Source organism: Bombina bombina, chromosome 8 (assembly GCF_027579735.1).
Source record: "Bombina bombina isolate aBomBom1 chromosome 8, aBomBom1.pri, whole genome shotgun sequence".
Lineage (NCBI taxonomy): Eukaryota > Metazoa > Chordata > Amphibia > Anura > Bombinatoridae > Bombina > Bombina bombina.
In genome coordinates, this window is record NC_069506.1 from 36374831 (window position 1) to 36391884 (window position 17054).

Here is a 17054-nt window from a genome sequence, read left to right on the forward strand (position 1 = left end):
ATGCAGTATGCTATTAAATAAACATGTGTGATATTTGAAGTGATGGTAAACAAAACAAGTGATGATATATATCCATCAATATAGCTTTTAATGCTGATGTGATCTGCATTGCTGATTATACAAAATATATTATACATTTTGAAATATAATCAAATTTCACACCTGTCTATCAAGTAGCTTCACTCCGCCCCGTAGAGTTTCAAGGTTTTAGTTCAGTGATGTGTATAGCAGGTTGGCCCACTCTACACGTCACAGAATAAAGACATTTTTTTATTATGAGGGTAAAGTTATCAGATGTACAGCTCTATTGTAACTTTCACTCTATGCGCGCTCCCAAGCTGCCTGTTTTACGTGCATGCTCCAATGTGATTGCTACGTCATACAAGTGAACAGTAAATCACGAGATTCACTGTTTACTGACTGCAATGCTAGAGCTATGAATCAGTGTTTACTCCTACTTCATGGCGGACCTCCCTCTGCCCGTAGCGCGCATGCGTGTGCCTTTCATGAACATGTGTTGTGACACATCATGGTAGCCAAAGCTGATTGGCTAATGAATTCTTACACTACCGACAGTGGAGCGCATGCATGGTAATGCCGGTCTGTCTCCCCATTGATAAATTTGATAACCAAAGTAAATTAGAGAGGTTTTTTTATGTCCCTTTAAGTACCGATTTGAAGAATACCTAAATACAAAATAATTGTTTTTAAAGTCCTTAAAGCTTTTATTTTATTAAAAACCTATCTTCTGTTGAACATGTTTATCTTATGGCCCTTAATAGTGGTCCGATAAAGCTACCCGTATATTAGTCTGTGCACTGCTCTAAGCAGTCTCTGTCTAGTATGTAGTTGGTTTAGGTAAATTGCAGCATTTTGAAGGAAACCAAGCTGGCTGCTTTTGCTTGTTTAGCCTTTCTAGAGACCAGCAGAACTTTGCAAACAAGTTTACAGCAAAAGAAAGAAAAAAATAAAAAAAAATAAAAATCGGTGTATATTGCAATGGCTATATATATGATCACATTTTCTTTGTTTTCTTGTTATCCTTTTGTTGAAAAGCAGGAAGGTACGCTTAGGAGTGTGCACGTGTCTGCAGCAATATTAGCAAGAGCACTAGATGGCAGCATTATTTCCAGTCATGTAGTGCTCCAAACATGTGCACGCTACCTATCTAGATATCTCTTCAACAAAGAATAACATGAGAACAAAGCAAATTTGATAATGGAGTAAATTGCAAACTTTTTTTTAAAATTGTAAGTTCTATCTGAATTATGATAGAATAGTTTTGGGTTTCCTGCCCCTTTAAACATTTCATATTACGATCTCAAAGTGTTTTATGTCCTTTTTAAAACGCGAACAATGCTGCAGCTGAGCCGTCTGGTTAGATGAACAATGTTAAAGACGCAAAGTGATTTCTTTAGTAATTTACCTTGCACAGTATGTTACACATATAGGGGCCGATTTATCAAGGGCAGAATAGCCCCTGATGCCCCTGTTTCCGCACGAGCCTTCAGGTTTGCCGGAAACAGCAAAGACTGCTGCTCCTTAACTGGTCCGCTGCATCTGAGGCTGCGGACATCCGTCCTCTCGATCCTATACGATCGGGCTGATTGACACCCCCTGCCTGCTAGCGGCCAATCTGCAGGGGGGCGGCATTGCACAAGCAGTTTACCAGAACTGCTTGTGCAATGTTAAATGCTGACAGCGTATGCTGTCGGCATTCAGCGATGTCTGTCGCATATGATACGCTACAGCGTATCATGTCGGACAGACATTGATAAATCGGCCCCATAGCCTCTAAATACTTATGAATATTATAAATTAGCAATCTGTTAGTGCGAAGAATCTGTCCAATAAATTCAAAGAATTTGCTGCTAGAGGTTTGTGTATTTAATTACTCTTAATATTTCCTGATTCTGCATTTTATTATTACATTTTAATAAATGTATTCGCTTATACATTCCAGTGCACAAATAAATGAATGTGAATTCAAGCGATCCAGAACAGCCATTTATTTTGTTTGTTTTATTTGATCGTCTTGAGAATTGGTAGACGTAATGTGAATTTGATATTAGCAAGGGTGTTCATGTAAATAACAATGCAAGCGTTGCTTTTACACCATGCTAATTATCGCTATTATACTGTTCAAAACACTCAGCTGTTAAAGCCGAGATACTGCCAGGGATAATGAGCAATTTGCTCAAGCTGACAAAAATATACAACCACCACTGAAGACATATAGGTGGAATAATATAAAGCGAGCTAGTCGGGATGATAAATTGCACTAACATTTCGTAACTCTGATATATTTTCTCATCAGTAACAGAATTGATCAGTTGCCATGTGTAAGATGCTAAGTGATAAACCAATTTAAGTACTTTGTTCCCACCAGGACCTGGAATCTTACAATGTATAGACCCAGTGGGGCAACATGATATGTAAGATTCAGTGATGCACTCCAAATATTTCTCTCTAAACAGCAATGTGATTACAGTGGTTTAGTGCAATGCTGACATATAAATAAATGTGATTATACAAATATAACAATTATATTTGTATTATATTTGTATTATTAATATGAAACCCAATTTTTTCCCTCATGATTCAGACAGAGCATGCAATTTTAAGCAACTTTCTAATTTACTCCTGTTATCAAATTTTCTTCGTTTTCTTGGTATCTTTATTTGAAAAGCAGGAATCTAAGCTTAGGAGCCAGCACATTTTTGGTTCAGCACCTGGGTAGCGCTAAATGTAGCCACCAATCAGCAAGCGCAACCCAGGTGCTGTCCCCCCTGCCTCCCGCTTCCCTCCCACCGGCACCAGCAGATGATCATTACAGATCGGACACACACAGTGTCACTGTCTGCAACGATCTGGCATCTGCCTTCATATGGAACTGGAGCACGGTCGGTTTCCATATGCAGACAGATTCCTGCAGCTCAGGAATGTTATGCGGTTGATGTCATATTGGGTTAAAGAATTAATCACTTTGCTACTGGGAAGTTCAAAGAAAAACTTGCTCAAAGTACCCGAGAATATTTTAAATGTTTGCCACCACTCCGTTTAAACAGAAAAAAAGCCTTTGTTTTTTTATATACCTATGAGAATTTATATATATATATGTTACGGGTAGAGTAAGAAATCCGGGTAAAGCCCAATGTACTATAATTCCCCCATCTACCCTGTTTTTTTTCCTTCGCCTGGGGGGTTGAAGGTGGGCTTTGCCCCCCTTGAAGCCCCCAGGCGGAGGCAAAAAAAGATAGTGAAGATGGGGAATTAAAGTGCACCGTATATATGTTTAATGCGATGACTCGATGAGTATGATCTTACATAGGGCTTTACCCACAGCCGCTTGGGTAATGTCTGTTTTACCCGGGTAATCCTAGGATTACCCAATATCTGACTTTACTCATATGAATCAGATAGAGCAGGTCATTTTCAGACACTTTTAAATTCACTTGTATTTTCAAATGTGCTTTGTTCTCTTGGTATCCCTTGTTAAAAATAATACACACATATCCTACACTAGTGGAAGCTGATGCTAATTGGTGCCTGCTCACATTTGTCTCTTGTGATTGGATAACTAGATCTGTTCAGCTAGCTGCCAGTATTGTAGTGATGTTCCTTCAACAAAGGATAACAAGAGAATTAAGTAAATGTGATTATAGAAGTAATTCAGAAAGTTGTTTAAAATGGTATGTTCTATCTGAATCATAAAATACAATTTTGGGGTTTACTATCCCTTTAATGCTCGTCAGGCATGTTATTGTCCGCTTATAAAGCTGTGGGATTTCTTTTTTATTAGGCATAGGTGTCTACTTTTTATCAGTCAATGAGCAATCAGGCCTCGAGGCCCAGTTGCACTTCCTGCTAGTTTCAAAATCAAAATAAACAGCTTAGACTTAACCTTTTTTTCATGCAAAAAAATATTGTTAACATATAAATAGTGCGCTTTCTTATGCATAACATTTTTTTAAATGTACATGAAACCAAAAAAAAATAATCAGAATTCCGATAGAACATAAAATTATTTTAAACAACTTTCCAATTTACTTCTGTTATCAAATGTTCTTCATTCTCTTGGTATCGTTTGTTGAAGAGCAGCACTGCACTACTGGGACCTAGCTGAACACATTGGTTGAGCCAAAGACAAGAATCATATATGTGCAGCCTCCAACCAACTCGCAGTAGAGTATCGCTGCTCCTAAACCTACCTATGCTTTTCAACAAAAAAATGCCAAGAAAATTAAGCAAATTAGATAAAAAAAGTAAAATTGTATGCTCTATCTAAATCATGAAAGAAAAAGTTGGGGCTTCGTGTACCTTAAAGGGACACTGAACCCCAGTGTTTTCTTTCATGATTCAGATAGAGCCCTTACATTTTAATCAACTTTCTAATTTACTCCTATTATTAATTTGTCTTCGTTCTCTTGCTATCTTTATTTTAAAAGCAAGAATGTAAATCTTAGCAGCCAGCCCATTTTAGGTTCAGCACCATGGATAGCGCTTGCTTATTGGAGGCTGACATTTACCCACCAATAAGCAAGCATAGCCCAGGTTCTCAACCAAAAATGGGCCGGCTCCTATGCATCACATTCTTGCTTTTTAAATAAAGATAGCAAGAGAACGAAGAAAAAATGATACTAGGAGTAAAATAGAAAGTTGCTTAAAATTGCATGTTCTATCTGAATCATTAAAGAAAAAATTTGGGTTTAGTGTCCCTTTAAGTAAAGGAACATGACAGTGAAAAGTCTGCTGGAGCTGTGCACTAAAAGGGTTAATGTGGGTCCCTCCTACATTACTGCAGAGAAAAAACTATTGCAATCACATTCTGGTTATGGCAACATTTTCAAATGAAGTTAAAGGGACATGAAACCCAATTTTTTTCTTTCATGATTTAGACAGAACAAACCATTTTAAACAACTTTCCTATTTACTTCTATTATTTAATTTACTTCCATCTCTTGTTATCCTTTGCTGAAAGGTTTATCTAGGAAAGCTCAGGAGCAGCAAAGAACCTACTTTTATAGCTGCTAATTGGTGGCTGCATATAGATACCGATTGTGATTGGCTCACCCATGTCTTCAGTTAGAAACCAGTAGTGCATTGCTTCACCTTCAGCAAATGATACCAAGAGAATGAAGGAAATTTGATAATAGAAGTAAACTAAAAAGTTGTTTAAAATTGTACGTTCTACCTAAATCATAAAATATTTTTATGGGGTTTCATGTCCCTTTAATTGGCAGCCCAGTTAACCAATGGGGTTACATTTCTAACAAGAACCGTATCAGCCTAAAGCACCTACCCCACTCAGATGTTATTCTCCCGCACCATACACTGGTCATATTATTATTAGCAGGTATTTGTAGAGCGCCAACAGATTCCGCAGCACTGGAATATTCTCACAACTCACCTTATCAAATGATTTATCTACAGACAAATCCTGCAGGCTTTAAAGGGCCACTAAACCCCAAATCTTTCTTTCATGATTCAGATAGAGAATAGAAATTTAAACAACATTACAATTTACTTCCATTATTTATTTTGCTTCATTTTTTAAATATCCTTAGTTGAAGAAAAAGCAATGCACATGGTGAGCCAATCACACAAGGCTTCTATGTGCAGCAACCAATCAGCAGCTGGTGAGCATATCTAGATATGCTTTTCATCAAAGAATATCAAGAGAATAAAACAAATTAGATAATATAAGTAAATTAGAAAGATGTTTAAAATTGCATTCTCTTGCTAAATCATAAAAGAAAAAATGTGGGTGGAATGTCCCTTTAAGAGTGGATTTTATAATGAAATCGTCAGATAAAAGCTTCTATAGGATAGTGACACAAGATCTGTGCCCTCACCTGCAGTAGCCATTTATGATTCTTCCGGACACAACGCGAGTCAGCGGTTTCCACTTCTTTGCATCGCCTTCCACAGGCGCTCCCAGCAGTACCACGTCCTCAATGATCCCCTCAGAGCCTAGTAAATGGGGGGGGGGCATTAGAAGTAGGCCATTAATTTGTGTCCCTTAGCAATGGAATCTGCTGTGTGCTAATGTAAGACAAACATTCTTAGTCCTTTGTTGCAATGCAGAGAGCTGACACCAGAAGTTAAAGGGACATCAAACCTTATTTTTCTTTCACGATTCAGATAGAGAATACAATTTAAACAACTTTCTAATTTACTTCTATTATCTAATTTGTTTCATTCTTTTGATATTATTTGTTGAAGCAATGCACTACTGGTTTCTAACGGAACACATGGGTGAACCAATAACAGTCAGTATATACTGTATATGCAGCCACCAACCAGCAGTGAAAACCTAGGTTCTTTGCTGCTCCTGAGCTTACCTAGATAAACCATTCAGGAAAGGATAACAAGAGAAGGAAGCAAATTAAATAATAGAAGTAAATTGGAAATGCTCTATCTGAATCATAAATGTCTAATTATAACTTTACTGTCCCTTTAAACGACTTTGTAATTTATCTCTATTATCAAATATCCTTTGCTCTCTTGGTATCTTTTGTTGAGCAGGGAGGTAACGTCAGGAGCGTGCACGTGTCTGGAGCACTATATGGCAGCAGTTTTGCAAGAATATTATCCATTTGCAAGAACACTAGATGGTAGCACTATTTACTGTCATGTAGTGTTCCAGATGCCTACCTAGGTATCTCTTCAACAAAGAATGTCATGGGAACAAAGCAAATTTGATAATAGAAGTAAATTGGAAACTTTTTTTTAAAATTGTATAATCTGTGTGAATCACAATAAAAAATATTTGCTTTTCATATCCCTTTAAATCATATTTTCAAATATGTTTCAACCCCATAGGAACCCTATTGCAGCTTATTATATTATTTAGATTTATTTAGTGTAGATGTTTTTATAAATCATAAGGACAAATAACAAAGAAAGAGAATCAAAGTAAAAATGTGATGTCATTCCCCCAGAAGCATTTTTATAAGGAAAATAAAACAACACTGCAAAATACATTCATTCATTATATAGCTTTGGTAGCATAGTTTACAAGAGTAATTCAGGAATAAACCACTTTAAAAGTCCTTGTGTAATCCATGATCCTGGTCCCCTTTGTTGCGGCAGATTAAAGACAGATGTAAATGTGCTACCCAATCTCTGTGTAGAATGTTACAGGGTCAGTTAAAGGGACAGTCAACTCAAACATTTTTATTGTTAAAAAAGACAGATAATCCCTTTATTACCCATTCCCCAGTTTTTCATAACCAACACAGTTATATTAATATACTTTTTACCTCTGTGATTACTTTGTATCTAATCCTCTTCTGACAGCCCCCTGATCACATTACTTTTAATTTATTATCTAATGACTTGCATTTTAGCCAATTAGTGCAGTGTTGTGCAGAACCCACAGGCGTGAGCACAATGTTATCTTTATAGCTCACATGAACTAGCAGTATCCTGTTGTGAAAAGCAAATAAAAAAGCATGTGATAAGAGGCTGTCTTTAGTGGCTTAGAAACAGGCAGAAATGTAGAGGTTTTAATATTACAAAGTATATTAATATAACAATGTTGGTTGCGCAAAGCTGGGGAATGGGTAGTAAAGGAGTTATCCATCTTTTTAAACAATAACAATTTTAGTGTTGACTGTCCCTTTAAACTGCAGCATTCTTTAGTAAAATGGAGGCACTGCTGAGCATTTACATTCACAACCAGAATGAAATCTTTGCTGCACATAAACATACAGCAAACCAAAATACACTAAATTGTCAGTGAACACAAGTAAGATGTAATATGTAGCTGGGGATGAATAGCAGATAAGTAATGGTTATTTTATAGTATTTATTTGCATTGTATAGTTCCCCTAACTGTGAAGGAGTAACACAAATTCCTGCAGCTTTGTCTCTGGTTGCTTTACCTGATTCTTGAGCCAGCTCTTGCAAACAAAAGTAAATAACTCTTGCTCCCAGACTGAAGCCGATTAACGTCACAGGTCGCCGTCCCTTGAAAAGCAAAAAAAAAAAAAAAAGAGAGAGAGAGAGAGAATCTTAGTATTGTTAATACAATTGTTAGCATTAATACAATTCTTAAAGGGACAGCTAAAGCAATTAATTTGATAAAACGTATCTTATTTGCTCTTACATCAGCTGCACAGCAGGATAAAACAAAAACTACATCAAAATATGTGCATTGTATTAAAGGGCAATAATAATCAAAAAATGAAATGCTCTAATTCGTTAAAGCCTTTGCTACTATGTATTTAACCCTCATAAAACGGATGAATGGATGAATTGCATTCGTACTAGCTAATTTTTAGGTGTGTTTTAGATGATAAATAGGGGCATTAAATCGAGTGCGCAGTTTTAGGCGCACACATAAGAGAACTTCAACGATAAATCTTGCTCTAAGAGTGAGAGGGCTGTGGATATCTCTTGAGAACTATGAGACATCTGAGTTTGCAGTAATGCTCCTAATAGTCTTGAGCGTACCTCATACTGTTCTGGAGAGGCGCTAATTTCTACAAATACACACACATGCCAAAAGGAAAGCAAATTTGAAATTTAGAAATAGAAGCAAACCAGGATGTTGTTTTTTTTTTAAACTCTACATTTTGGGGCCCATTTATCAAGCTCCGCCAGAAACACCAGTTATGAAGCAGCGGTCTAAAGACTGCTGCTCCATAGCCTGTCCGCCTGCTCTGAGGAGGCGGACAGAAATCGCGTGAAATCAACCCGATCCAATACGTTCATTTGATTGAAACCCCCTGCTAGCGGCTGATTGGCCGCGAATCTGCAGGGGTGGCGTTGTACCAGAAGTTCACAAGAGCTGCTGGTGCAATGCTGAATGCGGAGAGCGTATTGCTCTCCGCATTCAGCGATGTCTGTCGGACCTGATCCGCTGATCGGATCATATCGAACAGACATTTCATAAATAGGTCCCTCTATCTGAATCATGAAAGTTTAATTTTGACTTACATGTTCGTTCAACATACGTTTATGATTCTCAAGAAGTCAAATAGAGCATTTATAGCTAATAAAAAAGATGCCTGCAATATTGTAAAGTTGTTAAAAATATAGAATTAATAAAAATAAAATATTATATAATTAAATAAATATATATAAATTGCCAATATAATTCTTTAACAGTGTAAGCAGTATACATAAATATATTGCCTATCTGAAGAGGCTATATGAACATCTGCATTGTAGTATTTATTTTTATTTATAGCAGAATTCTTCAAACCACTGGTTGTGACCCATTACTGGGTCGCAACATCATGTTTACTGGTGTATGTGTTATACTCACACTCTCATATAACAAATACACCACACATTCGCATACAACACACTCACAATGTTTATTGTGAGTGTGTTGTATGCGAATGTGTGGTGTATGTGTTATATGAGAGTGTGAGTGTGTGTCGAATGAGTGTATGTGGTGCGTGTTGTATGAGAGTGTACGTGGTGTGTGAGTGTGTGTGTTGAATGAGAGTATATGTGGTGCTTGTTGTATGAGAGTGTACATGGTGTGTGTTGTATGAGATTGTCTGTGTGTTGTATGAGAGCATGTGTGTGTTGTATCAGAGTGTGTGTGCGTTGTATGAAAGCGCATGTGCGTTGAATGTAAGTGAGTGCGTTGTATGAGTGTGTGCATTGTATGAGTGTGTGTGTGTTATATGAGATTGTGTGTGGTATGTTGTATCAGTGTGTGTGGTGCGAGTTGTTTGAGAGTGTATGTGTGTTGTTTGAGAGTGTGTGTGAGTGTTATTACATTTCACAATACTTTCAAGTTTGACTACAATCAGGAATAAAATATGCACACATTTTAGTCACTTTGACAAAAATTGCAGCTATCTTGTATGTTACTTCAGAAATTTTCAGACCAATCAAAATTGGGTCACAAAGGTATTTGGTATCATTACACTGGGTCTTGGCAAAAAAAGCCTGGCTTATAGTTTCTTAATAAAATGAATTTAATTCCTAGGAGTGAATGTCTAACCTGCTACACACAAGATATTTAATACATCCATAGATTTTACAATGCTTTTTGACAACAAAGTCATTTAAATGTGATATACAGGTCACCTGGTGATTTACAATTCAATACACATAGTTTGTCTTCCGTAAATTATTATTGTGATAATAGCTTATTTGTAAAGCATTAACAGATACTGTAACATTGGGTAGAGGTATACAATGACACAATACTTCCTCTCTCTAGTTCCCTTGGTGCATTCAACTACTCTGTATTCTGCTAACCATTCTGTTACTAAGGCAATCATATTTGTTACACTTGCAATTTCTATATTTAAATGAAAAAAACATGAATATCGCGTTCTACCAAAAGGCGGACGTTTACCAACTGCCATATCTAGGTTTTTTTCCTGTTGCTATAATTATATTTACACCTACCTACGATCAGTACTCAGATGCAACCCCTTTTGGACAATATTTGAAGATTCCTATATTTTTTTATCCATTGTAACAAAAGATTTGGTTAAAAAAACAAACACCTAAAGATGCTACACTTTAGACAAATCAGTTGCCGGTGTACATTAAAGGGACACGGATATTAACGTTATTATTTATAATTCAGACCAAGAAATTTAAATAAAATAAAACTTTTGAATTTACTTCCGTTTTTCTCTGTTGAAGATTAGTGCTTTCTATTAGAGCATACTGATATAGACTCAGGAGTATGTGGTGCATTTACTAAAGTGCATGCTATGCAGATAAGCAGACAGTCTCCTAAAAAACAATACACTGGTCCATGTGCCAGTAACCTGATGATGTGGCAATGAGACAAAACAATGATTATTTCCTGCTTGATAATAGGGTAGAAACACGTTCCAGTCTCTGGAAGGACAGCTAAAAACCCCGGAAACTGCTGAGCCATATCCCATGCTGGAACTGCTGTGGTCTGGAGCTGGAAGCTGGGCAGCTTTGCTGTCAAACACACGGCCGTACCCGGATAAATGGTAAAAGGAGACTACAGCTCAGGACATCTTTTAAGGGTGAAACGAAAACCCCCAGGTAGACTCTTGTCTGGCTATAACCGGTTTTAGCAAACTTTTTTCGGTAACATTGTACGAGCATCACATATACAAAGGGTAATATTGTTTTAAGGACTTTGTTCCAAGGATATATATAACATATCGTGGCCGGACTGTTATCCGACTGACGCTTTTCCGACGGACATTTGTCCGACGGACAATATTCCGAAAGACATTTATCCGGCTGCTGGGTGGGAATGAAGCTTAAAAATCACGGTTTTATAACATTTTTAATAGTGGACTGACAAAAGACAATTAAATCAACTTATATATAACATTTATAACATTTTTAATAGTGGACTGACAAAAGACAATTAAATCAACTTATATATAACATATTAATTATAATATTATAATTATAATAATTATATTATGTGTTAAAAGTACATCGTGAGGGTAGGGACCCATGGATAGGTTCCCAGAGGCGGTTGCGGCGCCCGAGTCACTGATTGTAACAGAAAATTTTGGATCGTATCTGCCCTCGGCCGAATGTATCTTGATTTATTTAAGTAAATCTTATATATTATGTGCTATTGCCTTTAAAAAGTCTAATCTTGAGTATTCACTGTATTTTTCTAAAACTTTCATTATCCTGTTGTTTATGATTTCATATTTTTTTTTGGGTTTTCTCAGTTCAACTCCAGAATCAATTTTTTCAATTGTTAACTCCCATTCTGCTTGTTCTTTTCTTATTTTTGAAACTAGTCTGCAAATGCTTGGGTGGGTTATAGACATTCGTTGGTCAAATGCTCTGTGCCATCCTTCTAGAGAGTTGTTTGTTCTAGGTAACCCTAGTTTTGTTCTTTCAAAAGTGTTCCACATCGTAATATCGAAAGTAGGTTTTCTTCTTGTACCTTCTTGTAGTTCGCCAATCCAGGTTTTTTCAAAATAATTTAAAAATTCAGATAAAATGTTACTGTTTTGTTTTTCTATTGATTTTACAAAGTCATTAAATGTTTCAACTACATCTTCCACTGGCACAAATGCTAATGCTTCTAATCATTTTATGATCAGAGCATTTTTTTCATTATTATACCATATTTTTAAGCCCAAAGATTGTATTTTTCTCCACAGGCATTGGGAAAAATGGAAAAAGCATCCATAAATTATTGTATTTTGTAAAAAATTTGTCATGCAATTTATTGCTGCTCTTTCAAAATCTACAGTAATTGATATAGGATTGATATCTGGATTTTTTTCTTTTATAATACTAAAAATTAAATTATAAGTTTCCTGATTTTTATTTTTTGATATGCAGTATACTAATGGTATGGTATGGTTATCTTCTATTAAAACATGCATTGTATACAACTGAAAACCTAAAGGAGCTGAGTCAAATGTTCCGTCACAGAGCCAGTGTTGTTTTTTTGAAAGAAGATCTACATTTTTTTTAGTAGACAGAATGATTAAATTTTCACTTTCGTACATGATGAAATCTTCTCCTCTGGTTGTTTTTCTTAAATCATCATTTAAAATGTTTCCATTTGGTGTTGTTCGATGTCGATGTACCATTCTGGCAAGAGTTTCTTTTTTAGGTAGAGCTCCTGCTGCTTCAAGGGGGAAATTAGATGTGCAATTTTGTATTATGCTTGATGTTACTTCTTCTGAATTTTTAGCAACTTCTTTTATTTTTTCATTTGTTTTCATAGATAAAATTCTTGCTGCATTAGGTGGATGTGAATGATTTGATGCATCTTTTTCAATTATATCATTAATGGTTTTTAGCCTTCCTCCACAAAAACCTTTTTTTTCACATCTCCAATATGTGACATTTTCTTTTTTTTTGTCTACAATGTATGCATAACCTTCATATAAAATTTTTCTTCCTCCTTTACACGTCTTTATGAACTCCATTTTTTTAATTTGATGTTTTTTTTAAATTTATTTATTTAAGTGTTTGTGTTGTTTTTTTTACCTCAGTAGCCACAATATATATTTAAATTTTCCGCTTTTATACTGATGACAATTATGCAATTACGTGATTGCGTGATTGTGCTGTTCGGCGTGCAGTCGGAAGCAGTGTATATCGGACATATGTCTGACGGACGAATGTGTTTCGGCATTTTGTCCGTCGGAATTTTGTCCGAGCACCATAACATATAAACATAGAATATGACGGTAGATAAGAACCAAAAGGCCCATCAAGTCTACGCATATTACATGTTACTTTTTCCTTAGGATAGCCTTATGCATGTCCCAGGCATTTATGAATTCCTGTACAGTCCTTGTTTTTACCACCTCAGATAGACGTTTATTCCATAAATCCACCTCCCTTTCTGTAAAAAAATACTTCCTCGCATTTCTCCTGAATTTGCTACCCTCTTTATTAAGTCCCTTCATATATTTGAAGGTTTCTTTCAAGTCACCTCTTTCCCTTCTATCCTCTAAACTATAGATATTTAGGTCATAGAGTCTTTCTTTGTACGGTTTATACATTAGACCGTGTACTATTTAGTAGCTTCCTTTGGACAGTTTCTAGTTTATTTATATCCTTCTGAAGATACGGCCTCCAGAACTGTACACAATACTCAAGATGAGGCCTAACTAGTGATCTGTAAAGTGTCATAAGAAACTTGCTATTTCTGCTACTTCAATTAGAAGAAAATGTTCTTTGTATCGTTAATATATATATATATATATACCTATATGTGTATATATATATATATATATAGTTATATTAGGTATAGATATATATTTTACAAACAAATTATATATATATATATATATCTCTAGTGTTATATTAGGTATATATATATTACAAACACATTATATATATATCTCTAGTGTTATATTAGGTATATATATATATATATATATATTACAAACACATTATATATATATATATATAGTTATATTAGGTATAGATATATATTTTACAAACAAATTATATATATATATATATATATATATATATATCTCTAGTGTTATATTAGGTATATATATATATATATATATATATATATTACAAAAACATTATATATATATATATATAAAGAACATATTCTTCTATGTGAAGAACATTGGAATGTAAAATATTCATAACTAGCCTCGGGTTTAGTGCTGTAGGTCTTACTCAGCTTCAAGTTAGCGTGCGAGTGATAAGTGTTATTTTTTTAAAGAGTGCTCTATTGAAGTTTATGAGAAGTTAACTTTATCGCAATATCAAGTCCTGAAGTAAGCGTGAATCATGCACAAACAGTTTACTTTCAACTTGTAATACGCACGCTAACCTACCCGCATAAAGAAAGTTTACTTTGAGCAGTGTTTGCGTGCCACTTGTAATCTGGCCCAAGATATTTGGATAATGACTTTTTCCTTAATTCATGTGCCACTCGATGTATCATATAATTATGTTTTATTTGGTGTTTTTAAGATTGATGCATTTATTGAAGATTATTAATTAGAATTACTAATTAATTGATATTTATATATTGTATGAATTTTCCCTATAGATATTTTAGTTATATTATTTTATCCCTTGCTACAAATAGATGGTGTTGCAGGTCGCACTGTAGTAGGAGATAATGTGTGTGATGTGAGAATGAGACAATACCACTCTGGATCACATGCACATGAAAAGTCAGCACCATGCTCTGGTAGCATTTCCCTTGCTAAGCAATAAGCCTAGTCATATCATTCTATTTGCTCCATAATCTTCATATCCCCATCCCTGTTATGCAACCTTTGCGCTGTTGTTCATTTTGAACGTGTCCAGTCATTTTAATAAAGCTACGTTAGTCAGCAGCGTACAAGGTACAGTTTTCAACCTTTATTTCTTCTGCTACAAAATACAGGGAAAGGACAGCTGTTAAAAATAGCCACCTAACTTAAAGGGATACTAAACCCAATTTTTTTTCTTTAATGATTCAGATAGACCATGCAATTTTAAGCAACTTTCTAATTTACTCCCATTATAATTTTTTCTTCATTCTCTACCTATCTTTATTTAAAAAACATCAATGTAAAACTTAAAGGGACACTAAACACTAAATAAATGCTAGATAGAATGATGCATTCAAAGAAAAAATTAGTCTGAGAATAACACGTAGAAGCATTTTTTTACATTTTCATTAACTGTTTAAATATTGAGAAAATAAGGGTTAAGTTTTAGTGTTTATAAAACTATGGGAGCTGCCATGTTGTAACTTAGGTTACCTTCTGTGCTGTGGCCAATTAGAGACAGTTATAAATAGGTCACTAGAGTGTGCAGCCAATGGCTGTGTGGAATATAACAGTGTTCTGCACTTCCATTTCTAACAGGAACTAAAAAGTTCACAATTTCAGAATGGACTTACAGAAAAAGGGGACTAAATAAATCACGATTTATCATTTTAGATTATAACCTCAAAGTGTTTAATGTTCCTTTAAGATCTGGCCCATTTTTGGTTGAGAATCTGGGTTATGCTTGCTTATTGGTTAGCTAAATGTAGCAACCAATAAGCAAGCGCTATCCAGGGTGCTGAACCTAAAATGGGCTGGCCCCTAAGCTTTAAATTCCTGCTTTTTAAATAAAGATAGCAAGAGAATGAAGACAAATTGATAGTAGACGTAAATTAGAAAGTTGCTTAAAATTGCATGCTCTATCTGTATCATTAAAGAAAAAAATTCGGTTTAGTATCCCTTTAAAGCGTCATAAAACACAATACGAATACGTACAATACTTTCTTTCATGTAATTAGCAAGAGTCCATGAGCTAGTGACGTATGGGATATACATTCCTACCAGGAGGGGCAAAGTTTCCCAAACCTTAAAATGCCTATAAATACACCCCTCACCACACCCACAATTCAGTTTTACAAACTTTGCCTCCGATGGAGGTGGTGAAGTAAGTTTGTGCTAGATTCTACGTTGATATGCGCTCCGCAGCAGGTTGGAGCCCGGTTTTCCTCTCAGCGTGCAGTGAATGTCAGAGGGATGTGAGGAGAGTATTGCCTATTTGAATGCAGTGATCTCCTTCTACGGGGTCTATTTCATAGGTTCTCTGTTATCGGTCGTAGAGATTCATCTCTTACCTCCCTTTTCAGATCGACGATATACTCTTATATATACCATTACCTCTGCTGATTCTCGTTTCAGTACTGGTTTGGCTTTCTACAAACATGTAGATGAGTGTCCTGGGGTAAGTAAATCTTATTTTCTGTGACACTCTAAGCTATGGTTGGGCACTTTGTTTATAAAGTTCTAAATATATGTATTCAAACATTTATTTGCCTTGACTCAGAATGTTCAACTTTCCTTATTTTTCAGACAGTCAGTTTCATATTTGGGATAATGCATTTGAATTAATCATTTTTTCTTACCTTCAATTTGACTCTTTTTTCCCTGTGGGCTGTTAGGCTCGCGGGGGCTGAAAATGCTTCATTTTATTGCGTCATTCTTGGCGCAGACTTTTTTGGCGCAAAAAAAATCTTTTTGTTTCCGGCGTCATACGTGTCGCCGGAAGTTGCGTCATTTTTTGACGTTATTTTGCGCCAAAAATGTCGGCGTTCCGGATGTGGCGTCATTTTTGGCGCCAAAAGCATTTAGGCGCCAAATAATGTGGGCGTCTTATTTGGCGCTAAAAAATAAGGGCGTCGCTTTTGTCTCCACATTATTTAAGTCTTATTTTTTCATTGCTTCTGGTTGCTAGAAGCTTGTTCTTTGGCATTTTTTCCCATTCCTGAAACTGTCATTTAAGGAATTTGATCAATTTTGCTTTATATGTTGTTTTTTCTCTTACATATTGCAAGATGTCTCACGTTGCATCTGAGTCAGAAGATACTACAGGAAAATCGCTGTCTAGTGCTGGAGCTACCAAGCTAAGTGTATCTGCTATATTTTTTGGTATCTGTTTCTCCAGCTGTTGTTTGTATTGCATGTCATGACAACCTTATTAATGCAGATAACATTTCCTTTAGTACTGTTACATTACCTGTTGCTGTTCCGTCAACATCTAATTTTCAGAGTGTTCCTGATAAACATAAGAGATTTTATTTTTTAAATCCATTAAGAAGGCTATGTCTGTTATTTCTCCTTCTAGTTTACATAAAA

The 17054-nt window shown here is 35.5% G+C and overlaps 1 protein-coding gene across 3 annotated transcripts in view; it reads right to left on the bottom strand.

Annotated features, from left to right (window-relative positions):
* The window catches only part of TMCO4 (transmembrane and coiled-coil domains 4), a 148904-nt gene that overhangs the window by 48907 nt on the left and 82943 nt on the right, over nucleotides 1-17054 (bottom strand). For all 3 annotated transcript variants that reach the window (XM_053690304.1, XM_053690302.1, XM_053690303.1), the window contains exons 11-12: nucleotides 7890-7974; nucleotides 5856-5973 (exon numbers count right to left, since the gene is read on the bottom strand). In XM_053690304.1, coding sequence (XP_053546279.1) covers nucleotides 5856-5973; nucleotides 7890-7974 — 203 coding nt within the window. The remainder of the gene's footprint in view (nucleotides 1-5855; nucleotides 5974-7889; nucleotides 7975-17054) is intronic.